The 27,590-nt window shown below is 39.5% G+C and overlaps 1 protein-coding gene across 1 annotated transcript in view; it reads left to right on the forward strand.

Annotated features, from left to right (window-relative positions):
* Mtap (methylthioadenosine phosphorylase) overlaps positions 1-27,590 on the forward strand; it is a 71,961-nt gene that overhangs the window by 39,656 nt on the left and 4,715 nt on the right. Inside the window, exons 5-9 of the mRNA XM_013020769.1 lie at positions 3,157-3,243; positions 4,376-4,434; positions 6,263-6,430; positions 20,234-20,336; positions 23,993-24,232. Of these exons, the coding sequence (XP_012876223.1) occupies positions 3,157-3,243; positions 4,376-4,434; positions 6,263-6,430; positions 20,234-20,336; positions 23,993-24,232 (657 nt within the window). The remainder of the gene's footprint in view (positions 1-3,156; positions 3,244-4,375; positions 4,435-6,262; positions 6,431-20,233; positions 20,337-23,992; positions 24,233-27,590) is intronic.

The following is a 27,590-nucleotide window of genomic DNA, read 5'->3' on the forward strand; positions in this document are numbered from 1 at the left end:
TAACACATTTATAAGATTATTTCTTTGTTGCTTTGTATGTCCCTCCCCCACAGTGTAGCCCCTGCTTTCACTGTATTTGATGTTGGTATAATTTGTGGAGGGGAAGGGGAAAAATAAATCGTTTAACTAGGGATACAGGTGGACCCATTGCAACAATGAGATGTACAACTTGTTATGTCGAAAACGAACTTTACAACTTTGATGTGGGGTAGGGGGCGTGGAGGATTGGGTGGGGGGTGGGGAGAAGGATGGGAAGGGGAAACAAAGGAGGAGGCTACAATGCCTGATAAGAAATGTACTCATTATCTTGCCCATGTAATTGTAACCCCTGTGTACAGTATTTTCACACTAAAAAAAAATAAGGTCTGTCTTACAGAGTGGTAGAATTATCAAGTAAAGGCCTTTGAAACACTTAGCATATACCTGTGATATGTAAAATGTTCAGACACACTTATCACAAAGGCAAATACTGAGTTGCTTATTAAATTTGGAGGCTGGAGGAAGCATGGATACCATTGAGAACTGAGAACTTGGGTGCTTCATTCAGCAGTACTTTGCTGTAGCCAGCAGGGAGCGACATTGGCTGCATCTTGATACAGTGGCCTCCATCTTGTCTATTTCCCTCCTGTGGTCCTTGTTATGTTGTACCCCTTCCAAGAAATGGATTTCTATTACTAACTGTTCCCAGTTGGATGATCCAGTAAGCTTATCTGCAGATCATTCAAATGTCAGAGACCATCCTAGCATTTCTAGCATGCAATAGCCACTTGCTTTCAAGTCAAGCGTTAATAGTTCCTTGCTGGTAATAATGCTGGGTCATCATGGAGCCAGCATGGTATGTACTGAAGCTTGGAGCTGTTGAGACTGAATTTCAGCAGGATACTTGGCTGGTATTTCTTAATTATTGTGTTCTGCTGGAGTAGTGGGTCTAAACTAAGAGGATAGTTCCAAAACAAAATTAGATTTGTTTTGTATGTATAAGCCTGAAGGCCCAATGTTGAATTCAAAATATAAGAGGCTGTGCCCAGGGAATATCTGGAAACAATCAAGTTAAAGTGGTGATAGTAGCAAAGCCAAAAATTTTGCAAGTAGCTGCATTCCCTAAGAGAAGGCTGAGATTTCAGTCAGCAATTATCTCTGTGGCCTAGGCTGGGGACATGGGCTGGGCATTAATCTTCTCATTATTGATGGTTCTTCAGAGGTACATGAAGGGTAAAATGGAAAAGCCACACTGGAGAGATGACAGTGAGTGCATAAAATGGCATGTTTTTGGACAAATATTTTCGTTAAAGTGCATATTTAAATGTATTGAAATGAGGGAATGCTACTGTTGGTTTGAAAACTATAATACTGATTAGTTTTCAACTGTAATAATAGTTGACACAAAATATGCAACCTGCTTCCATTTCCATAATGTACCACAAGGTGGCAACCACATCAGCTGACTTAGTAAGGAAAAGTGATGAACTCAAGTTTTTTGGTAAAAATCTTGCTAAATTATCCTTATTTTTTTCCTGATCTCTTGTTTGTTTTTTTTTCTCTCCAAGAAATGGAAAGAAAACCATTTTTCTACATGTTGATATAAAGCCACTTGTATCATCTAACCTGAAAATAATTTTATTTTCTATTTTTATAGTATTTATTTATTTTTGGCCAGTTGTAAAGTTTGAACTCGGGGCCTGAGTGCTGTCCCTGAGCCTTTTTATGCTCAAGGATAGCACTTTACCACTTGAGCCACAGCGCCACTTCTGGTTTTTGAGTCCTTAATTGGAGATGAGTCTTATGAGACTTTTCTGCCCAGGCTGGCTTCGAACCATGATCCTCAGATCTCAGCCTCCTGTGTAGTTTAAGATTACAGGTGTGAGCCACCAGCGCCTGGCTTAATAATTTCATTTAGATACCAATTCTTATCACTGGAATTAGAAAGCTTATTTTATTTAGTAGAAATATAATTCAAGTAAAAATAGACCTGAACTTTCTTAGTGAAAAAACAAAAACAAAAAAGTACTTCTCCCTAATCCCCCCCCCAAAAAAAAAGCAGCTCAGGTCATGTTCCTTTATTAAAGTTTCTAGCCATGTCTTTAACTTGTCACTATTTAAATATTTTCTCTGTGGGGTGTCAGCCCAGGGAAACTTCACTAGTTACTTGGTTTTTAATTGTAACACTTGAGTTAATATTTGTCCTTGTAATTGTTCTTATTTGTATTCCTTAGTCATCAAGTCAGATTAACTGTTAGAGAGTAGAGCCACATTTCCCTATCTTATCTGATGACCAGAACTTTCAGATGTTTTAACTTTAATTTGAACTATAAATTAAAACTCCCTTTGAATTATTTTTATTACTATATAATGACTTCATTGTATGTGAGGTGTCATTTACGCATACTTTCATGTATAAAGTGAATTTAAAAAAATGTGTGAATAATAGTATTATTTCAGGAACTGGAAGCTGACTTTACACATCTGTATTATCCTCCAGTTCCAGAGGAAGGAAGGTCCCATGTCATCATGTCTTTATCAAATGGCCCCATGAGACATCATTACAAATGGCTATAAGTAAAATTTTATTTCCCAGAAGATTGCTGAACATCCTCTATTCTGCAGTCCATTTGATGGAAATAAAATTGGTCAGAAGAATTTTCTACTCACTTGGCTACCTTTAGGTTCTGTTTCCTAACCTAAAAGTACTTTTCTGTGCTTATTTTTAATTCAGTTAAAAATCAACTGGTAGAAGCCAAAAAGGTAACCTATATTGTGCTTATTTTTAAAACAGGGATCCTTAAATGGTTATTGATTTTTTTAAAGGCCTTTGAATGTTTGTTTATTTTTTTTTAATTTTCAGATTTTTGAAACTGGTTCTGGGGGCTGGGAAGTTGGCTCAGTGGTAGAGCGCTTGCCTTGCATGCATGAGGCCCTGGGTTCAATTCCTCAGCACCACATAAACAGAAAAGGCCAGAAGTGGCACTGTGGCTCAAGTGGTAGAGCGCTAGCCTTGAGCTGAAGAGCTGAGGGACAGCGCCCAGAGTTTAGGCCCCCCCCCCCGCCCCAAAAAAAAAGGGTCTGGAGAAGAGTGAATATGAATAAATGAATTTGCCTAAAATAAGTACTTGTTTCTGATGAAAATAACCTGGTATGTTCTCTTTTTTTCTCCCTTAGATTGGAATAATTGGTGGAACAGGCCTGGATGACCCAGAAATTTTAGAAGGAAGAACTGAGAAATATGTGGATACTCCATTTGGCAAGGTTAATATCCAGTTGAGGGAGGCTTGTTAGCTTTTCTCTTTCTCCTTACAGCCTTAACTTTAAGTTAGGAGAAGCAATTGCTGTAGTGTTAGCAGCCCAGGGCTCTCTGATCCAGGCATAGAAGCTGCAGCCCTGCCATTAGTTCCATCATCTGAGAAATATCTGTACTTCCCAGCTCTTGGATTGCAGTTCTTAGACTGCACTGTTTTGATAACATGGCTAGTGAATGTGTAATAGTACCTTCTCATTTTCAGTGTATATTGTTAGAAGCCAGACACTCATTTCAGACATAGCAACTGTACTCTTTAAATGTATATTCAAATCAGCTTCTGCTTCTAATTTGGAGGTTGTTTAGGGGGCAGACTGATGACTAATAGAATGAGTATCATTTTTCTGTGCTCTGGCTCAGAGGAGGAGAATCTTAGGGATCCAGAGCACAGCCAGTGTTAGTAGAATTGGAAATGAGACTCCTCTTTTCTTTGAACAGCCTAAGCCAAGAGGAGAGTGTCTGCCTACCTCTAATTCCATACTTCTAAACGTTATCATTCCTCTCGTTCTCCTAGGAAGGTCTCTACATTTGGCCATCCAACCAAACTGATGAAGTTCTTTAGTTGCCCTTTTGTCTTCCAAGACCAGTTTTTATCTCAGCCACTTCTTAGCCTTGGTTCTCTGGACCTTCCCCTGCGTATTTCAAGTCATCCCTTGGCTTGAGAACTGTCTCCCAGGCAGATAGTTCCAGTTCTGAATTCTTCACAGTACAGCATTAGCATCCTAACCTGTCAGCCTTTCATTGTCACATCTTTTCCTGAGCCTGCCAAATACTCTTGACACAACTGAATTTGATTGCTTACTATCACAGTCCCCTGGCAGTGCTTGTTACAAATAGACCCTAGTAGATGGGATTTGCACAGGCTCTGAGACAATCTTCTGCCAGTAGAAAACTTAGTAAATTTTGATGGTTGTGTTGATCAATAAAGTCTGGACTGTAAGCTATATCGCCAAACTCCAAGTTTTATGAGCCTGTTGTGGTTTAACAAGTCAAGTGACAGTTTGTTGTTGTTGTTGTTGTTTTATTGTTTTTGCATGTGGTTTAAAATCATTTTGACTTGTAACCATTTTTTATTGCATGCAGCCATCTGATGCCTTGATTTTGGGGAAGATAAAAAATGTTGATTGTGTCCTTCTTGCAAGGTAAAGTATTTTAAGCTTTTTGGATGTCACTACTAACAGAAACTGAATTTTAACAAACACTAAAATGAATAATGATGGAGTGAGGGTATTTTTTGTGCAGTCTCAGGGCTTGAACTCAGGGCCTGGGTGCTGTCCCTGACTTCTTTCTTGCTCAAAGCTAGTACTCTACCACTTGAGCCACAATGCCACTTGTGGATTTTTCTGAGTAGTTTATTGGAGATGAAAGTCTCACAGACTTTTCCTGCCAAGGCTGGCTTCAAACTACAATCTTCCTGAGTAGCTAGAATTATAGGCATGAGTCACCAGTGCTCAGATGAGGTATGAATTCTTGTGCAGTACTACAATCAGCACATTTCAGTCACTTTTTTTATTTTATGAGCAGTTTACTTGGTAAGCCAGTGACCTCATGACTAGCCCTTTCGCATTGGAAGAGTAGACCAGCTAATAAAACTGAAGCTCTGGTTCAATTTTAGCTACAAGAAGAAATTATTCCCTTTGTTCATTTTTTTTCTTCTAATTATCAAGATAAAAACAATGCTTCATCTGGGCTCTGATAGCTCATGCCTGTAATCCTAGCTACTCAGGAGGCTGAGATCTGAGGATCATAGTTCAAAGCCAGACTGGGCAAAAAAATCCTGAGACTCTTATCTCCCACTAACCACCAGAAAACCAGAAGTGACACTGTGACTCAAAGTTGTAGAGCTTTAACTATCCTTGAGCAAAAGAGCTCAGGGACAGCACCCAGGCCCTAAATTCAAGCCCCATAACTGACAAAATAATAATAAAATAAACAGTACAATAATTTATTCATAACTTTATGTGGCTGTAGTTATAAGGAAAAGCATAGGGTCCCCGAACTGGGTTATTAGTAATGTTTATCCCCTAGATAAGGCTAGTATTGTCCCCTATTACAGAGGAAGCAACCTCATTTCCATCAACCAGTTAGAAATTAGATTACATATATTAGTTTTCCATTCCTGTGTTACAAATTAGTAGCTTACCAGAGCATATGTTTTCTTATACGTCAGTGTCTGGCACAGCTTCATTGGGTCATCTGTTTGGGTCTTACAAGGTCAGGTCACTTATGGAGTTCAAGGACTTTGTTCTAACAGAATCTAGTTCATCACACTTGTAGGAGGGCCTTTGAGAGGCAGCCCCTATTTCCTGTCATGTGGCCTGTCTCCGGCAGTTGGTGAAACAGCAGCTTGTCAGAGTGAAGCCTCATCCAGAAAGGAATAGAGGGATTCATCTGGAAACGGGTTTATTTTATTTTACTTCATTTTTGTCTAGTCCTGGGACTTGAATTCAAGGCCTTAGCACTGTCCCTGAGCTTTTTTTTGCTCAAGGTTAGTGCTCTACCACTTGAGTCACAGCTCCACTTCTGGCTTTTTGGTGGTTAATTATAGATAAGAGTCTCACAGACTTTCTTTCCAGCTGCTTCCAAACCTTAATCCTCAGCCTCGAGTACCTAGGATTACAGGCATGAGCAACCAGCACCTGGCTTTGTGTTTCTGTTTTTATTACTTCATGGCCATCTCTCCTTTTCTGCCCTATGATACCTAATGTCTCACTCTGTGGTGTTCATGCCCATCAAGATACACACACACACACACACACGAGTGTGATTCCTTGGTGAGTTATTGCATGCATCAGGAAAATAAATTCATGGAATATAAAATACTTATAGACTAATTATTGCCTGACATCTGTTCCTTCTTCCTATGACAATAAAAGTGTTTTAGTGGAAAAAATCTGGAGAACATTGTAGTAGGTTACTCTTGTAATTAAAACAGCCTGATCACTTGTGTACCATTTCACTCTCCCTCAGACATGGAAGGCAGCACACCATCATGCCTTCAAAAGTCAACTACCAGGCAAACATCTGGGCTTTGAAGGAAGAGGGCTGTACTCATATCATAGTGACCACAGCTTGCGGCTCTCTGAGAGAGGAGATTCAGCCTGGTGATATCGTCGTTATTGATCAGTTCATCGACAGGTGAGCAAACACCTAACATGTGTTAGGTTGTGATAGCTGGTCATTTCAAGCTTAGAAGAAAGATGTATGAGAACCACAGAAAAGGGCAGTGCAGGATGCAGACTCATTCTCAGCTTTTTATTATACAACTTTCTAGTTTTTAATGTTTTTTACATAGTAATTTTATAGACTGATGGGTACAGTTTGATACTTTGATACATGTGTGCATTGCACAATGATTATTAATGATTGATAAGCTAAAGAAATTATCTCACTTGGCTGGGAAGGTGGCTCAGTGGTAGAGTGCTTGCCTTGCATGCCTGAGGCCCTGGGTTCAATTCCTCAGCACCACATAAGTAAAAAGGAAAAAGCCAGAAGTGGCGCTGTGGCTCAAGTGGTAGAGCGCTAGCCTTGAGCTGAAGAGCTGAGGGACAGTGCCCAGGCCCAGAGTTCAGGCCCCACGACTGGACCAAAAAAATAAAATAAACAAGAAATTATCTCACTTAAGCAATTTTTGAGATTTACATTCTGAGCAGTTTTGATATGCATTCTAAATCACCATTAGCTAATCATAGTATTGTACAATAAATCTCAGAAACATTCCTCCTATGCAACTGTAATATGATGTCATTTGTCCAACATCTCTAACTTCCCGTAAATAACCATTTTACTCCCTACTTCTATGAGCCTGACTTTAATTTCCACATAGAAGTGCAGCCTTTGTATCTGGCTTGATTCACATAGTTTTTATCACAAATGATAGTTGTCTTTTTTATGGTTGAATAGTATTCCAATGTCCATCCATTCCTGATGAATACCTACACTGATTACATGTTCTGCCTCTCATGAATAGTGCTGCTGTGGACATCTCTTCCACACCTTGATGTCATTTCCCTTGGGATATGCTTAGAGGTTGCACTGCTCCCTACCCTTTACTCCAATGATGTATGACTTTGCGTACCTACCAGCAATGTGCAGGTTTTCTCATTTCTACACATCCTCACTTACCTTTTGCCTTTTTGGTAGTAGCCATTGTAACAGGTGTAAAGATGGTAGCTTATTTTAATTTTAATTTGCATTTCCCCAATGATTAGTGATATTAAGCATTTTTTGTCTATCTCTTGGCCAGTTTTATGCTGGGTGTGTGTGTGTGTGTGTGTGTGTGCGTGCGCATGTGCACGTGTGTGTGTGCACGTGTGTGTGTGTGCACGCGTGCCCGTACCCCACATGCGCATGTGCCCATACATATGTGCTTTCATATGTGGGTGCATGTTTGTGCCCCGGTCCTACTACTTGAACTAGGGGACTGGGTGCTGTCTTTGAGCTTTGGCTAGCATTCTACCACTTGAGCCACAACACAACTTCTGGCTTTTTGGTAGTTAATTGTATCCAAGAGTCTTTTGGCCTTTCTTACCAAGGCTGACTTTGAACTGCAATCCCCAGATCCCAGCCTCCTGTGTGTGAAGTTAGGATTGCAGGCATGGGCTCATGGTATCTGGTTTTTATGCTATCTTTTGAGGAATATTTCTTCATGGCCTTTGCCTCTTTTTTTAATGCTGGACCTAGGGCTTGAACTCAGAGCCTGGGTGCTGTCCCAAAGCTTTTGCTCAAGGCTAGCAGTCTACCATTTGAGCCACAGTGCTACTTTCTGAAGAGGCAGAAGATAAAAATCACAAACTTTCCTGCCTAGCCTGGCTTCAAACCACAATCCTCAGATTTCAGCCTCCTGAGTAGCTAGGATTACAGGCATGAGTCACTAGTGTAATGCTCCTTTGCCACTTTTTTTTTTGTCGGTCATGGGGCTTGAACTCTGGGCCTGGGCACTGTCTCTCAGGTCTTCAGCTCAAAGCTAGCACTCTACCACTTGACCCACAGCACTACTTCCAGTTTTCTGGTGGTTTATTGGAGTTAAGAGTCTCACGGACTTTTCCTGCCCGGCTGGCTTTGAACTGTGATCCTCAGATCTCAGCCTCCTGACTAGCTAGAATTACAGGTGTGAGCCTTTGCCACTTTTTTAATTTGGCTATTTTCTTTCTATTTAGTTGAGTTATGTATATACTTTTAATATTATCCAAATCCACAATTTGCTTATGCTTTTACCTAGCTTTTACCTATGCTTTGTCCCTTTATAATGTCAGACTTTTTTAACATGTGTAACTTTTTTTAAAGTATAAATTAGTATTTCCTTAATTGTTAGGTATCTGGGCTTTCCTTTTTTCCCTTTTGTGTCACAAACCTTTTTTGTATTTCACATAGTTGATTTTGGTTTTTCAAAAAGGGGCACAGAGATATAGACTACTTTTTACCATATACTTGTACTTAAAAAACCTTCTAGTCTAAAGATTTTTTTCCACTTTTTTCCTCTTTTCTCCCCTCATTCTGAGTTCTATTGACTGCATAATTAAACATCCAGTGCCTTCCTGTCCCTTGTGTTTTCTGTGAACTAAAATCTAGCTCTGCTCAAAACCAGGTATAAACCTTCCTCCTGCCTTGTATCTGGCACATGGTATCAATTCTTTTTTCACAGTATTAAGATCATTGTTGTTGTTATTTAATTGTTTTATCTACTTCTTATCTTTTGGACTCAGTTACTGAAGACTTACTTAAGAACTTTGGGAAAAGTCTTATTGTCTTGCTTTTTCATATTTTTAGTGTTTTTGTGTTGGAATTTGTTCATCTTTTGAGATGGATGTCTCTTATGCTTTTAAGTGAGGATCTACTTAGTAAGCAGACTTCTTTTAAGAGTTTAATCTACTATACAATTCAGTAAGGAGAAAACAATCCACACTAACAAGCACACACACACACCAAAAAAAAGATGTATAGAAATAGGATTTTTTAAATAATAGAAGATGGCAAAAGGAAAGAATATGAAATAAAGATTTGAAGAAAAATAGTGGGGGAAAGTACAATAAAGCAAATGTGAATTGTTTTTTAAGTCAAAAAAGTCCACCACATTGAAGAGATGGAGACACTTCTTTCCCAGGCTCAGTCATGGGTGGGACAAAGTGATGTTTCTTCTCAGATCCAGTCAGACAAGTCAAACCAGATGGGGCCTTTAGAAGTTGAGCCCGTCCCTCCCTGTCTTGCCTGCCAGGCCTTGCCTGCCTCCCTTCCAGCCACTATGAGCTCAGCATGATTGTTGCAGTGCTATATTTATATCAGTGAAGGAAATCTCACTTGGTTGAGTTATATAACTCAGGCATTTATCACTATGCCCATAGGTGTGCCCAAGCAGTGACAGTATATCCTCTAGATGTCTCCCAGTTTCTATTTGTGAAAAGGGCAACCAAAATGTGTGAAGAGGGCAACAAAAGCAGGCTGTGTTGGACAGTTGAGCCATGGACAATGAGTGATCTTATTAGCCCTGGCCAGGCCAACCTCTGTCTTAATCTGTGCCTTTAGTCTGTATCTCTGTACCTTCATTGATGCCAAAAATTGGTGTGTTTTGTCTCTCAACCATATTCCATAGGTCCTAAACATTGTACGAGTGCTTTTTTCTTTATTAAGTATGAATGTAATAATCAACCTTGTTTTAAGGTCCTTATGTTCTGCCTTTTTAAAAAAAAATTATTGTAAAGATGATGAACAGGGGGTTATAGTTATATAAGGTAATGAGTATATTTCTTATTAAACACTATTACCCCCTCCCTCATTTTCCATTCCCCTCCCCTCTTCCCCTTCAAGTTGTAAAGTCCATTTGCAACATAGTATCATTGTTGTATCATTGTTGCATTAGTAGTTCATCCTTTGTCCTGTTGTTTCTGTGATTCCCTTTCCCTTCCAGGGATCAGATAAGCTTATATACAAGATAGGGTATGTAAAGGGTACAGAAAACTAAAACAGAAAGAAAAAAAAGAGAAGTAACTATATACATGACATAGAACCTCTTGTTTCCAATTCTTGGAGCTCATTTTGATATGCTTCATTATATATAGTTCTATGCTCTTAGCAATTGGACTATTATGATCCACTGCTAAGTATATCATAGACATATTCTAGTTATTACAAATGAGGGAAATCATGCAACCTATATTTCATTTTCCAGGTCTTTCCATTTCCTTATGAATGAGGCAATGTCATTCTTTCTGTTGGAAGCATAGAACTCCATTGTGTACATATACCACATCTTAGTCCATTCCTCTTCCTAGGGGCATCTGGGTTGGTTCCATATCTTAGCTATGGTAAATAGTGCTGCAATGAACATGGTTATACTGGTAGCTTTAGTATGGCCTTGTTTGTGGTCATTTGTAAATGCCCGGGGGTAGGATTACTGGGTCAGAGGAGAACTCTATGTTTAGTTGTTTGAGGAACCACCATACTGCTTTCTAATTGATCTAGTCCATTTTGGATACTTTTCACTGAGCATTCATACAAATCTATATATAGCTCCTTTCTCAGAGATGAAGCTGCCACTTGAGTGGAAGTGTTTTCCATTTCCCTTTGTATTACAGACCATGCTTCCCACATGTAGATGTGTGTCTGCAGTTTACAGATTCCTGGTCTCAAGTGGCTCTCAGTGTGGCCCAATGGGACTAATAATAATGCAGACTCTACGTTTGTAGACCTTCCCAGCCTTTCTTTCTCTTTTGTTTATGGCCCTATTAAAGGAGATCTTCCCAAGTCTCCATTCTGCAGTCCAGTATTTCTGAGATTAGAGTAGACCTCTTAGATCACGAGGCCTAGTAGTCAATACCAGGGAATATGATTTATATATTATCGTAATTAAAATTTGGAGAATATTGTCTAAAGATAAGATTTTAGGGAGTCAAAGAAATTGATGTCTTAGTTCCTCTGCCTTCAAGCCTAGATGCTCAAGGGAGAAGAGTTATAGCCATCAGAATTTACCATGATGAGGGGCTGGGAAGGTGGCTCAGTGGTAGAGCGCTTGCCTTGCATGCCTGAGGCCTTGGGTTCGAGTCCTCAGCACCACATAAGCAAAAAGAAAAAAGCCGGAAGTGGCGCTATGGCTCAAGTGGTAGAGCGCTAGCCTTGAGCTGAAGAGCTGAGGGACAGCGCCCAGACCCAGCATTCAGGCCCCACGACCGGACCGAAAGAAAGAAAGAGAGAGAGAGAGAAAGAATTTACCATGATGGCTGGGATCTAAAATCTGTAGGAAGTCAAGGCCCAAAAGCACCTTGGAGGGAGATAGTATAGAGTTTATCACAGTAATGGTGTCTTCCTCGTGACTTCAGGACTCTCAGTGGACCCTGAAATTCTTGGATTCCCTCTTTTGAGTCCCTGAGTCCTAACGATATCCAAAAGATCCAGGACCACCTAGAAAAGGATTTGACCTTTATAAGAATGAGACATGCCCAGAACAAGTCAGGAGTCAGGATTAGGCCAGAAACTTCCACAGAGATCATGAAGCTAAATGGTGTCCCTTCATTTCTTTCCATTCCATCTGTAGCTGCCAGGGAACCCGTTAGATTCCTAAAGGGTCTTACTCTTGAGAGAGAAGATAAATCTCCCAGCAAATTTTGCCACAGTTGTACCCGTTAGCCTTAGAAGATGAAGAATTCAAACAAGAATATGATGGTGACGAACCACTTAAATTCTCAAATGATTTTTCATGTGTGTCCAGTGGCAAGAAACCCCCATCCCAGAGGCAGCAAACACCACTTTCCAACCTAAGAAAACATTCAGGAGGGTGGACATAGAAATCCCAAGTCTCGGTCTGGGAAGGTGGCTCAGTGGTAGAGTGCTTGCCTTGCATGCATAGGCCCTGGGTTCGATTCCTCAGCACCACATAAGCAGGAAAAAAAAAGCCAGAAGTGGAGTTGTGGCTCAAGTGGTAGAGTGCTAGCCTTGAGCTGAAGAGCTGAGGGACAGCGCCCAGGCCCAGAGTTCAGGCCTACGACCGGACCAAAACAAAAAAACAACAAAAAACAGAAATCCCAAGTCTCCTGGTTGATATCACTTGGGCCAGGAAAAAAAAAAAAAGGTAGATAAATGCAGAGACCTAGGATTTGGGGGAGAACTATGTCATCTTGGATGGGCTGATTATTCGGGGAAGAGTTTGTAGAAGCTTGTAGCCATCTCATCTGCATACAGTCAGTTGAAAGGGAGTAATCTGGGCCTTTTTTCAGTTAGTTTATGAGTTTGGCAGTTTAGAGGGCTCTAGACCAAGGCAATGTTCTAGTTTCTAAGCTAGGGATTTTACTGTGGACAAGGCTGTTAGAACATTTTCTTAGGCTACTGGATGTTTTGCTGCTCCTGGCTGTGGCCCTTGTGGGCTATTTGGAGTGGGCTAGAATTTTCTGATGGGATCAGGAGAGGATGAGGAATATGGCTATTCTCTTTGCTGAGTTTTCAGCATTGCAGTATTGACGTATGAAAGGAAGAACTAGATATGTGTATTTATAAAAGTATCCACATCAGATTAAGCTTAAAAAAAATGAATGGTGGGGCTGGGAAGTTGGCTCAGTGGTAGAGCGCTTGCCTTGCATGCCTGAGGCCCTGGGTTCGATTCCTTAGCACCACATAAGCAAAAAGAAAAAAGCCGTAAGTGGCGCTGTGGCTTAAGTGGTAGAGTGCTAGCCTTGAGCTGAAGAGCTGAAGGACAGTGCCGAAGCCCAGAGTCCAGGCCCCACAACCAGACCCAAAAAAAAAAAAAAAAGAATGGTTCATGCCTATAATCCTAGATATTGAGAGACTGAAATTTAGAGGATCAAGGTTTGAAGCCAGGCTGTACAGAAACTCTGTAAGAGTCCCATCTCCTATTTAACCAGCTTAAGTGACTTAGTGGCTTAAATGGGTAGAGCACCAGCCATGAGCAAAGAAGCTGAGCAAAAGCACACAACCCTAGTTTAAGCCATAGTACTGTCACACACATAATCAGATTAGTAGGATCTGCTTTGTCACTCTGAAAAACATCAGGGTCAGATTTGCAAACAAAACTAGTAAAGAGGAAGGTGTTGTTGTTGTTGTTTTGTCAGTCATGGACTTGAACTCTGGGCCTGGGTGCTGGCCCTGAGCTCTTGGGCTCAAGGCTAGCACTCTGCCATTTGAGCCACAATGCCACTTCCAGTTTTCTGGTTGGTAATTGGAGAGAAGAGTCTAACAGACTTTCCTGCCTGGACTGGCTTTGAACTGTGATCCTCAGATCTCAGCCCCCTGACTAGCTAGGATTATAGGCATGAGCCATTGGTTTCTTTTTATTTTTTCACTTTCTCCATGCTAGTCATGTGACCACTTGAGCTGTGCCTCCACCCCTTTTGTGTGTGTGTGTGTGTGTGTGTGTGTGTGTTTCAATAGTGGACTTTTATCATTAATGTTTTACATTAATGTTTTACATATAGATTTTTGTATTTGTTTTTGTTTGTTCATTAGTTTATTTGTTTTACAATGGGAATAATATGATCAAAAATGAAGATTTAAGAAAGTAAATTATGATTCCAACTGCAAAGTGTGGCCAACATGTTGTACTGTTTGGCCTGCAGGGTCTGTTTAAGTTTTGCTTGAAGAATGCAGTAGACTTGAGACCTTCAAATTCCTTTCTGGCTCATCTCCCAAATTCATTTGTCACTTACTTGTCTTCATCTGCTAAATGAAGGAGCTGGATTGATTCCTAAGGTCTGGTGTCCTCCTTTTAAAGCCTGTTTTTTTTTTGTTTGTTTTGTTTTGCTTTGCTTTCTTCTTGCAAGAAGTATTGGGAGAGCTCTGGGTGTGCTTTTGCGATCATTCTGACTCATCAGGAAAGTCCCACTGTAAACACACAGTGCTAAAGGATGGGTCTATATCCGTTAATTTTCCCTGCCCAGAGACAGCCCTGCTTTGGGTTTCCCCCATGATGTCATTTACATAAAGTACTGGCCCCCAAGTGGGGTATACTCAGATGCCATGTGTCTCTTCGATCTCTCTTGGGCATTGGTAGGGTGTGACGATTAGAAGTCAAAACTCATGAGGTAAGCATGGTGGCTGAAATCCCAGCACTTGGAAGTCTAACCCTGGGTTGAAGCCCTGGTACCAGTACCAAAAAAAAAAAAAAAGGTAAAATGTTTATGCCTTTCCACACAGCCTTCATTCTAGGCTAGTATGATCCTAAGAATAAAAACACCATATGGTGCATGTTCTAGGTAGGTATACCAGGATGTATGTACAATGGTTCCCCAGGGAGTAGCCTAAAACATTGATCTCATTGGATCTGAGGAAGCCTCACAGATGAACTAGGACAGTGACCAGGATGATTATGAAACTGCTGGGTAAGAATAATAGGTCTTAACTGCTAACAAGGAAGCACTGCCTACATACTGTAGTTTATCTTCTTTTATGGGTATGTAAACTGTCTTATCATCGTGTGTGTCAGGCTTATGCTTGAGCCACACCATCAGCCTTTGTGCTTTTATTTTTTTATTGGTTTGTTTTCAGATAGACTTCCTTGCCAGCTATTTCCAAGCTGTCCTAGAACCATGATCTTTCTATGCCTACCTCCCAATTAGCAGAGATAAGCATATACTGTTACACATGGCAGGATTGTTATTCACGTACTATTACACAGCATACCATTTAGCAAGACCTCATAAAATACAATAAAAAATAAGAAGGTATACAATCTATTTCTTGAACAGTCTCATCAGGATATAAGCATCAATTTTTTTCTTTCTTTTGGCACTATAACCAGTTAGAAGGACTCTTAAAATTAAAGCAATGGGAAGATTGTCATATTATTCCGAATTTGTAGCTTTTCATTTTCCTCTGATTAAAAGGACAGGCCCACTCAGCTTCTTAATCCATTACTGTTCATCTCAGCATTCCCTCTCTGTCCATACATATTATTGTTTGACTATTGGATATCTTTTTAATGATGCTGGTAGAATTATTTTTCCCAAACAGTCTTCACTTGTAACATTTTAATTGCCAATGAATTAATTGACTCATATCTGCGTGCTGGGGCTTGTTGTAGACATAGGTCATGTTTGGAAACCACCTAGGAGGTATGTGGTTATGCTTATGTTTGCCGCGGCACAGGTAATTTCCTTGTTGCAACTCTGTTTCCCTTAAGAACAAATACTAACAAGTAGCTGCCCTTGTGCTCATTCAAGGGTCTTGATTGAACAAACAGCCTACCTGTAAGGTTCTATGGGTTGAAAATGTATAGTGTTTTCCCCTTGACTATTTTGAACTCATTTCTCTTGACAGTATACAATTTATTTGGTTTCTTCACTCTTGAAAATCAACAGGTTTGTTTTTTTTTTTTAATGTGTGCATTTTTTTTAAGTGCATATCCCTTTGACAGTAATTTGGGGAGTATCCATGACTTAAAACCCATCAAGATTCATACTGGGTTGTAGGAGAAACGTACAAAACTGACCAGTGGAAGCCTGACGGAAATAAGTGTTTTACAATGAGATTCCAAGCCAATGGGGAAGTGAAAATTTTTGCTTTGCTAAAAGGGTGTTGAAGCCAGCATAGGCAGACTTTGAGGAACAGTTCATTACTACTATAGAAGCCATATGTGGGTCATTCTTAAAGTCACAGAAATGTATATTTCTGCTTCCTATTGCTACTATAACAAAGGATCACAAGGTTGGGGGGGAAGGATGGAAAGGGGAAACCAAAGAGGAGGCTACAATGCTTGATAAGAAATGTACTCACTATCTTGCCCATGTAATTGTAACCCCTCCGTACAGTATTTTCACAATAAAAACAACAACAACAAAGGATCACAAGCTTGGTAGCTTGAACAGCACAAATTTATTATCTTCTGATTCTGCAAGTTGGGAGTATAACATGGATCTCATGGTCTAAAAAGCTAACAAAGGTGACAAGGGCTCATTATTTTCTGGATCTTATGGTGAAATCCATTCCCTCACCCTTTCTGCTCTGCCTTTCTTGCTTATGGCCTCCATCCATCTTCAAAGCCAGTAATGATGGGCAGAATTCTTCTACCACTCTTCTGGCTCTTGCTTCCCACTTACCTGTGAAAGAATTCTTATGCTGACATTGCTATCACATAGTTAATCCAGAATAATCTTTCTATTTTCTGGTCAGCTTCATGGTAGTCTTAATTAAACCTGTTACCCTAATCATAGGTTCTGAGGATTAGCATATGGACATGGGAACATTATTTCATATGTAAAATGAAGGTGGCGCACTGTATTATAGTCTATTGAGATACAGCCACTGGAAATATTTGCATTCTTCCTTTCATTTCTTTTTTTGTTTGTTTGTTGGTTGGTTGGTTATAGGGCCTGAACTCTGGACTTAGGCGCTGTCCCTCAGCTCTTCAGCTCAAGGCTAGTGCCTAGTGCCCTACCATTTGAGCCATAGTGCTACTTCCACCTTTTTCTGCTCATGTGGTGCTGAGGAATCAAACTCAGGGCCTCATGCATGCAAGGCAAGCACTCTACCACTGAGCCTCCTTCCCAGCCCTTTCTTTGCATTCTTACACCAGCCTGTTTAGGCTACTACAGAAATAGAATACCATAGACTAAGATAGTGCTAAACACCTTCTAAAGGCTGAGAGATACAAGAAAAAAATGCCAGAGATCTGTTGTTTGATGAGGGTTGGTTTCTGAGTACCATCCTCACATCGCAGGAAGATAATAGCTGGCTTGCTGACATATCAATCATGAGGACTGCCCTATGACTTAGGTACATCCTTCTAATACCATCATATTATGGGTTAGGATTTCAATATAGAAATCTGAAGGGCACACAAGGTTTCAAGATTGTATCAGTGAAGATGTTTCTCATGGCTTAAAAGAACTTGGGTTGTTGAAGTAGCTCAGGACACACATTCAGTGATGAAATTCAAATCCAGGGGCAGAACTATCACTGGTTGGCACATGGTTGAACTATAGTTGTCAATATATAAGAGCTATTTTGGCTGGAAATTGGATGTGAATTTGTAGCTTAGTCAGGTAATAATTCTTATTCCGGGTATGTGCATGGCAGATTTATTCCAGGCTCTTATCTGAATTGTGAAACATCTGATTTCTTTAATGAAGACCTTCAGAGGTAGGTCACATGTTCTTAGAATTATATATATTTCATTGTCAAATTTATTTGGGAGACGTCATCCACTCTAGCTGTGATGGTAAATCCCATTGTTCTTGCTCAGAATTGTATTCTGTATTATAGATGCTATGCAGCTTAAGCTGCTTTTCGTAGAGATTTCTGTTTCAGTCATTTAATGTTTCATTGTACTTAAGTGACCCTTAGGTTAATAGTGCAGAACACCACAAATAGGTAGGTAGGCTATAAAGAAGCATTTCTTACCTATAGCTGCCTTTCTGATGTTGTGACAGGATAGTGAAACATAGGGTTTAATGTCCTTATTTCCCTGGGGTCCCTTACAGAGTTGAATGCTCTGAGACCTCAGCTTTAGCTGACTGCTTGTTGTCTCTAGCCAAGACCTTACTTCAGATCTGCTGGTGGATTTAATCCTGGTGACTTTATAAATGAATAGACAAGCATTATTTTTTTAATATTGGAAAATTGAACAGGCTTCACTATTTGATATAAGCAGTATAGTTAGGAATTCAGGGACCTTTGTTAAAGAGAAATATATAAACTGTCTTGAAAGAGGGAATTTAGTTAGCAAGTAGCATATGAATAGAACACAGCAAAATATAATATGTATTATACCTTAAGACTAAAAGCAAGGGCAGAATAAGAGGGTGATAGGATAGGGAGAGACAGGGAGGACAAGTCAGGCAGAGAGATAAAATAGGGGGTATGCTGGTGTAAAACCAGTGGATATCCTTCTTGCCTGCTTTTATAATCAAAATTTTAAGTGGGAATGTTTCAGTTACTTGTCTCCTTGAAGACAAACCCAGCTGGAGGTGAGGGTGTGACATCATTTTCTTGATTAATCTTTCAAACAGAAAAGCTTCTGTTGATGTAGACTGGAACAGTCAGTTAACCTGTCACTCATTCCCCAGTGGAATTGTTTGGGGATTAATTTAGCCTTTCCCATAGACACATAAAACCTTCCCACCCCTCTCTCTACCTCCTTTTTTAGAAAAAATCGACTATCTTTTCTGAGTTACTCATCAGTTCAAATTTTTTGGGTTTTTATTAATGAGTATAAGTTAAAAAGAAAAAATGTTTCTTATAGCCAGGTAACAGTGGCTCATGCCTATCATCCTAGCTACTCAAGAGGCTGAGATCTGAGGATCATGCCAGTCTGGGCAGAAAAGTCCATGAGACTTTTATCTCCAATAAATTACTCAGGAAAAGTCAGAAGTGGAGCTGTGCTCAAGTGGCAGAGCACTAGCCTTGAGCACAAAGAAACTCAGGAGACAGCACCCAGGTCCTGAGTTCAAGCCCCAAGACCAACACCAAAAAAAAGTTTTCTCATGAAAACAAGAGAAAAGGAGAGTGATGGAAAGGGTAACTGATCAAGAAGGAGTAACATGGACATGTTAAATTGTAACCTTCTTGTTACTGCCATTTGGAGATAAAATAAATTGTTTAAATAGGGATACAGGAGGACTCATTGCAACAATGAGGTGTACAAGACTTTATATCGAAAAACCAACTTTACAACTTTGGTGCGAGGTGGGGGAGATGGGAAGGGGAAACAAAGGAGGAGGCAACAATGCTTGATAAGAAATGTACTCCTTACCTTGTTCATGTAATTGTAACCCCTCTGTACGGTATTTTCACAATAAAAAATAAACTTATGGCAAGTAATTTTTGAATGATTTGGCATTGGATTAATTTTAGCTACTCTTTTTAAATTTTAATTTTTTATTGTTTTTATAAAGGTGATGTATAGAGGAGTTGCAGTTATGTAAGACAGGTAATAAGTACATTTCTTTTTGAACAATGTCACCCATTCCTTCGCTCTCTAGTTCATTTTCAACATAGTGTCTAGTGAGGACCACTTCTGCATTTGTTCACCCTTTGTCCCTCCATTTCTATGCCCCCACTTATCCTCCCAAATACAAATAAATGAACAAACGGGACAGAAAACAAAAACAGCAACAAAGGGGGAAAAAAACTGCTTGTTCCATTTCCTGGGGTTTATTTTGATAAATCTTTATATGATCAGATGCACATAGATTGCGCCTTTGTGTTCCTCTCCTAAGAGTATCCTTCGGTCTCACTGTGTGTGAATGCCTAGAGTCCTGTATAATTTTATCACATCCCAGTGTGTTTTAGGTCTAGTTTTCGCATATAAGAGAAAAGCTGCACCCTTTGTCTCTCTGAGCGTGTTTAGCCACTCTTTTTAGGATTCAAAGCTGATTTACCAAAAAACCTGAACTCTAAGACTCTTGAGAAATTAGTGGTAGAAGAAGAAGCTAAATAAAGCAGGAAAGAGACCTCGTGTGGGGCGTAAGATAACAGCTTCTTCAGGGCCATTAGCCTGAAAATTATATTTGGGGTTGGAAACTGGATTTATTCTTAATTTGGAGACTTGACTGTGAAATGTGATGTAAAGAGTTTTTTGGGACATTGATGAAACTTGCACAAGGTCTGCATGAAAGCCTGGGATTTGCACCCATGAAAAAGTGGACAAATGAAGCAAATTCGACAAATTTTGGGGAATTCATGAATCTGGGCAATAGGTATATCTGGTTCATTCTGTAGTCCTGTGCATTTGAGAGAGTGAGACATTTCTGACTGACTTAAGCGTTTACCTGCTCACCTTGAATCCATGGTTCAGTTGTACCTTCCATCACATATGGTCACACTTTAATATTCTGTTAAGGAACATATCAAAGAGCCACATACTGTCCTGAACCTGTCATCATCTTATCTGCAGCTGTAGATTCTGGACCGAAAACTAAAGGGTTGACCTTCAGAGGATGGACCAGGTGGCTTAGAAAAGAAAAAGAAACTTTTGCTTTATTAATTCTTCTTTTTTTGTAGGACCTTGATAAGGCCTCAGACCTTCTATGATGGGAGTCATTCCTGTGCAAGAGGAGTGTGTCATATTCCAATGGCTGAGCCATTTTGCCCCAAAACAAGAGAGGTTTGTAGTCTTTCTTGAAAATGTATCAAAATAGAGCATAAGAGCTTGAGGTGTCCTCTGCAGTTATATCAGTTGGTTGAGCAGGTGGGCCCTTTTTCTCCCTCAAGTGTGCTTATTAATACAAGATTTTTCGTTATGTCAAAAAGAAACTTTACAACTTTGGGAGGGGGGAGGATGGGGGGGTGGGGGAGGAGGGGAAGGGGAAACAAGGGAGGAGGCTACAATGCTTGATAAGAAATGTACTCATTATCTTGCCCATGTAATTGTAACCCCTCTGTACAGTATTTTCACAATGAAAAAAAAAGATTTTATAAAGAGTGTTTTCCCTTTGTTAATAATGCTGCTACTCAGTCATTGTTATCTGAAGTACTCAGAGTTGTGACCTACTTTTCTTTTTTAGTACACTTCAAGTTTGTCAGGATACCTTTTAAATATTTATAGGGTAACATATTAGTCATGAGTATATAGTATGAAATTAAATTACTTAGGGTCAAGTTTGTCCTATGAAAGGTAAAACTTTACAAGTGTCTTGACCTGTGCCTGTCAATACAGAACACCCTATGGTTGGTGAATGACATTACTATGGATAATGTAACAATGGATCAGTTTCGTTTTTTTGCCAGTTTGAGTGTGCTCATTTGCTCATTATCTTGCCTCTTCTCCAACATTGTAGTAAACAATGTAGCAACATCAAGGCTAGTCATGATACAAAGTAAAGAACCTAAGTTGTAGTTCTCAGAAAGTAAAAAATGTCTGTTGGAACTCTTATGTCATTGCCTGATCCACATGTGCTATTCTTACAGTCTTAGGTTTGAAAGTCAAGCACAACTCAAAAGACCGAACTGTTGCCAGAACTGCTTAGTAAAATATATCTTTCAAATTCATTTAGTGAATATAACACTTGTTCAGGTGGTTTAACACCTGCATGTAGAAAGTACATTATTTCTTTTAGCTTTTTATGTTCAGCCCTAGGTAGTTATGAGAAACCAGTTTCTGTAGAGAACAGCAAGGATATCTGAACTTTACTCTGATCTCAGACACAAATCCAGATTCTTAGATGGGACTTGTGGAAGGAAGGTATTTCAGTTATACTGTTGCATATTGATTCTTTATGAGTTGTATGAAAGGTACACTTTTTTAACCTTAAAAAATAGCAGATTAAGTTTATATGTGTATATATAATATAATTTCATATCATTGTATATATATGTCTCTAGATAATTTCATTTCATGCTACTACTAATCTTACTCTCAAATATAGCACTGACCAAAAGACATTTGCTGCTCAGGGTGAGATGAAGTAGGAATAAAATTCTTGTCTATGTGAATATAGAGGCTGCTTAGAAAAATAGGCTAAGAGAGGATATGCATGTCAGCGTGAAATCTGAGATTCGTTGCCAAGAAGAAACCAGTGGCTTGGAGAACTAGGAGTTGGCTGGGAATAGGAAGCACCACTGACCTGCATAAAGTGCATATCAATGTGGTACTGTGGTGTCAGTTTCCAATATAATTTAACCCCCTCAAATCAAACTGATTCAGCTAGTACTAGTCAAACCAAGAACTGAGTGAATGCTGGGGAGGGCAGTTGAGAAAATGGCAAAAATAAGTCGATAGAGCATTATTTTGTTTTTCTTCCTTAAGAAAGAGCTTTTAAACTATCTTAGAAAGTGTAAAAAGTAGCTGATTTTTGCCACTTGGTAATGCTTGCTTTCAGTACCAATGTATCTTTTACTTACTCGTGAGGAAAGATTGTCACAGTGAATCAATTTATTAACTATTGTGGAAATGGCACCAACTTGTAGTCATCTCGAGAGATATTCTGCAAATTCTGACACATTAAGTATATTTAACTTGGTAACCTCATGTTGCTAGTTCCCCTATGAGAATTTTAATAGCTTCAGTAAGACAAAGACATGAAATCATCTTACCTCAGAACTTAAATTGGACCCAATAGTTTTTTTTTCTGCTGCCTTAAGATGGTGTTGTCAGCCCATATGTTTCAACCCATATCAGTAAGTCTCCTTTTTCCTTTCCTATAATCAGGGTACTTAGCTCTTAGGGTAATGGTGAGGACCTATGTAGGTAAGTAGGTAGGTAGATAGGTAGGTATATGAAACCACTGTGAAGTTTAGCCAGGATATACAGATGGATTGAAAGACACTTGAAGGCAAGATAAATATAATATTTTGTTTTTGTTTTTTGGTCCAGTCGTGGGGCCTGAACTCTGGGCCTGGGTGCTGTCCCTCAGCTCTTCAGCTCAAGGCTAGCGCTCTACCACTTGAGCCACAGCGCCACTTCTGGCTTTTTTCTTTTTGCTTATGTGGTACTGAGGAATCAAACCCAGGGCCTCAGGCATGCAAGGCAAGCGCTCTACCACTGAGCCAACTTCCCAGCCCCAAGTACATTATATTTTGATATGTTCATTATCCACTGCTAAATCTTTTGACTTTGAGTTATTCCATTTTAGATATGTAATGTCCCAAGGCCTTTTGCCTGTTATTTGGAAAAGATTTAGGAGCTTCCGGTACCAATCATCATTAAAGGACTACATTAGCATTTAAATAGTGTTTACAATGTTCCCAGCACAGTTTTGTGTTACTGTGTGCCTTATTTAATCCTTGTAATATCTGAATTATACAATATTATTACAGACAAGAAAAATAAAGCATAAAGACGTTAAGTACTTTCAATGGTGTTTTAGTGGTTAATAGTTACTAATTTGATTTAAAAATTTTGAAAGCTGGGGGCATGGTGATATGCATCTATAATCCCAGCTATGTGGGAGGAAGAGATAGGAAGATCAAGATCTTAGTCCCATCCAGGCAAAAACAGAGACCCCATCTGGAAAACAAACTATAAAGACAAAAGGACTGAAGATATGGCTTAGGTGATAGAGCACTTGCCTAGCAAATGGGAGGCCCTAAGTTCAAACCTCAGTACTCCAAAACAAAGACCACCACCACCACCACCTCACACACAAAGGGAATGTTAAAGCTCAGGCTAAGACAGTAGGAAAAATAACTGATAATTTGAAGATAGAGGTAACTATTAATTTGAAAACTCTGGACAAAACAATGAAAGTTTTAATAGTTCTAAAATACTTGTTCAGAGAATAAAAGAAAGCCCCAAGGTAAATTTCTTGGACAGAAGAAAGTCAGTATAGCCCCCTTCTCGCTTCACTATAGATTCTGGGAATTGCAACAGGCAAAAGAGAAATCATTTTCTACCCCAAAACAAAGATTTTCTAAAAGGCTGCAGATTCTGTATGAAAGAGAAGTGAATGCTAATTTTTCAAGAGCTCAGGAAGTAGAATTCAGCACAGCTGTTGGGGGCTGGTGGGGAGGGGGGAATACAAGAAGCACCTTAGGGGAGCCTCAGAGGTCAAGAGCTAGGAATCAAGTCTGGATTCATAGCCTACATTAGTTTCCTGAAGTTGTTCAAAAGAGATGGCATTAAAGCACATAAGGGAACATGTGGAGTACAGAGAAAGCCCCGTGTTGCCCTGGTAGCTATGAACTATGTGTTCAGGGGGCTGGGAGAACTGTGTAAATGAGTATAGAGTGAGGGCATATTTTAAGTAATTAACTTGCTAAACATCAGGGGGAAATAAAATCATAGCTTGACTGTATGTTTTCAGTTTGTTCTTCTTTATCTAGGTCCTCATAGAGACTGCTAAGAAGCTAGGACTTCGATGCCACTCAAAGGGGACAATGGTCACAATCGAGGGGCCTCGTTTTAGCTCTCGAGCAGAAAGCTTCATGTTCCGCACCTGGGGGGCAGATGTCATCAATATGACCACAGTTCCAGAGGTGGTTCTTGCTAAGGAGGCTGGGATTTGCTATGCAAGCATCGCCATGGCGACAGATTACGATTGCTGGAAGGAGCATGAAGAAGCAGTAGGTGGCATTTTCTTCTCAACATGTGTGGGTTTCTAAGTTTTAATGAGCCATTAAGGGTGCATCTTTATTCCTTCTGTATTACTTCCAGAAAGTGTCTCTCTCTCTACAAAGTTTTAAAAGTATTAGGTATTAGCAGATATTTTGTAGAGGTCTCATTGGAAATTATGAACAAAGATCCTTATGGCAAAAGCAGGAGAACTCATCCAAGGATCGACAGTTAAAATTACGTTGTAGACGTGGCTATTAAGAATCATGTTGAGAGTTAACCTTACTTTAAGGATAAAGGTGTATTTTGACTGTAATTTCCTTGAGCAGTGCTACATTTATTACATTTACTTTCAGGGGGAAAAAGATTCTGTCTATCCATCTATTAAACCTACCACTGCTGGATGCTGTGTAAATAGATAAGTCCTTCTAGGAAGAAAGCAGAAATTAGCAAAATAAGAAAACTAAAGGTTTAGGAAGAAACAATGTTGTGAGATGAAGAAGTACTATCCAAATGACTAAACCAAGATTGAAAGTCTGAGAACCCTTCCTGGCTTAAGTGTGTTGAGAAAGGACATGATTGAGAAGCAGAGAGAGGGAGAAGTATGATCTAGCTACAGCAGGGCCTACAGACTGGTAGGGATTTAATTTGGCTATGGGGGTGAGGAGGTATTAGGCAGGGGAAACAAGATCTAGCTAGACTTTGAGGATACTGAACATTGAAGTTAAGCTTTCAAAACAAACGTTTTTACTGTAGAAAACATTAAACATCTATGAAACCCAACTGCACAGTTACCAACTATGGCTAATCTCCTGTTTTAGATAGTCCCCTATATAACTTCTTCCCCCACCCCTTCACCCCCATTCTCATTTTGAAATTAAAAGTCTTCTTTCAACTTAAAGAAAAATAACCGCAACACCATTATTGTACTGAAACAGTATTAATTTCTTAATATAATCAAATGCTGAGATTATTCTCATTTTCCTTCTGATCTTAAAAAGTTTGGTCAAATTATGATCCCCTACTATCCACATGTTGTATATTTATGGTATGCTTCTTAAAATTCTTCTTAATCTAATATTCCCTCTTTTTTCAAAACTATAGTGAATGAATTTTGAAGCAAGAAGTGTAGATGCTGCCTAACTATATTCTTGGTGCTGGTGGTTTCACAGAAAACAAGGCAAGGTATTCTTGCCATATCTGTTCATGTGTGCAGTGTTTGGGGACACAGGTGAAACTAGATTCTTTCTTCCTAGTGAGTTCTTTATTTTGACTCCTCATTATGATATGCTGTTGCTAAGTAGTAATATACCTTTTTATGTAAGATATGTGAAAATCCTAACTTAAATTATACCATGATGTTTGGTTTGGCAACTTTGTAACTCATGGGACAATTTAGCCTCATGACTTTTGTGAAGCTGCTTCCAATTAATTAATTTTAGGGGGAAAAAAAAAAAGGAAAAGCTCCAGCTTGGCTGGATTGCTTTTTGCTTGGAGTTTTCTGTCAGTCTTAACACATATGCCTCCCTTGCAGAAGGTTGAAAAGCACCCAGAGATACTTATTCAAAAACAGAGAAACTAAACTCTGTCTAAGCGTTTAGTCATGAAGACAAACTTAGTTAATTCCAGAGGAGACACATACACAGAGATGACATCAACTCAGCCAGTCATGTGGCATTGGGCTTTAAACAAATATATGACCTGGCATGGCAAAGAAGCATCTAGAGTTGCCTAAACCTGCCCTTAATTCTAATTTCTCCATGACTACCAATACTAGGGAAGTTGTTTGATGTGTTGCCTTACTGCGGCATAAAGCCAGATTTGAGTTTGAGGGATGGAGTTTCTTTTTTTAAAAAATGTTATTGTTGAGGTGATACTCAGAAGGTTACAGATACATAAGTAAGGTAGTGATTACATTTCTTGTCTAACTTGGGGGTAGGGTTTCTTTAGTTATAATTTTGACCTTGCAGAATTACTAGGAGGATAAATCCAGTAGTATATGTAGAGCATTCGCTCACAGGAGGGTGGTTGTCAGATGGTAAGCACAAGGGAATTGGGAAGGGGGAGTATTGTCAGAAAAGTTTGCAAAGATTATAACTTATGAGGTTTGAGTTGACCTTGAATAGAGGGTTAGATTTTTTCCTGTGAGTCACAGGGTCAGTAGGAAGGGCATTTTGGGTGGAGCCCAAGAGCAGAAACAAAGGCAAGAGAAGTCAGAATCAGTGTAGATGTATCAGTCACAGGAAAAGCTCATAGAAAAAGTAAGAGTAAGGTAAAGCTCTTGGCCACTTCATGTCCCTGCATTCTATGACTCAGCTAAAGCCAGGCCTTATCTTGTATTTGGCAAGTCCCCAGCTGGCCACTGTTTTGTGTTACACAGTAGTGGAAACTTCCTCACTCATGCTGCTCTTACCTTTTTTCTAAGTACATCAATTATTCCATCAGTTTATGACCAGTCACATTTCATCTATGATTTTAATCCAGAAATATTTCAGAAAGTATCAAACATAATCACATTGTATCTTAACAGTAATTTATGTTGTTTTTTTCTAGTAACATTTCTATAAAGAAATCATAGTTCTGGGCATGATAGCACATGCCTAAAATTCCAGCACATGGGAGACAGAGATAGGAATATTATGAGGTCCAGGCCAACTTGTACTACAAGAGAGCTTTCTCAACAAAATGGAGGGGGAAAGAGAGGAAGGAAGCCCTTGTCCTGTTGAGTTTCTCATAGTTTAAGTTTGCTGATTACTAAAATCTAAAAACTAAAATCTAACAGACTTCTTTATTTTCCATGTTTTCTGTAAATTGGTAGAGATTTGATCAAACTCAAGAATGTAAATGGTGCTTTGTTATATTCTGTCTGGAAGCACATATTGACTGGGTTCATGTGTGGGTGTGTATATGTGTCAGTCCTGGGGCTTGAACTTGGCACCCAGACTCTGTCCCTGAGCATTTTTGCTCCAGGCTAGCATTCTACCAACTTGAACCATAGCTCTACTTCCTGTATTTTGGTGGTTAATTGAATATAGGAGTCTCATGGACTTTCCTGCTTAGGCTGGCTTCAAACCACAATCCTCAAATCTCAACCTCTTAAGTAGGATTATAGGTGTAAGCCACCACCACCTGGCTTAAGTAGGGTTGTTTTTGTTTGTTTGACTGGTTAGTTTAGTTTTCTTTGTTGGTTTGTGACATTAACAGCCAATCTATTAATTCATTAGTACTTAGACTTAAAATGGAGGCTAGACCAGCACAAGTGGCTCATGCCTGTTGACCTAGTTATTCAGATGCCTGAGATCTGAAGATAATAGTTCAGAGCCAGCTGGAGCAGGAAAGTCCATGAGACACTAACCTCCAAATTAGCCA

The sequence above is a fragment of the Dipodomys ordii genome, unplaced genomic scaffold, assembly GCF_000151885.1.
Source record: "Dipodomys ordii isolate 6190 unplaced genomic scaffold, Dord_2.0 Scaffold53, whole genome shotgun sequence".
Taxonomy (NCBI): Eukaryota; Metazoa; Chordata; class Mammalia; order Rodentia; family Heteromyidae; genus Dipodomys; species Dipodomys ordii.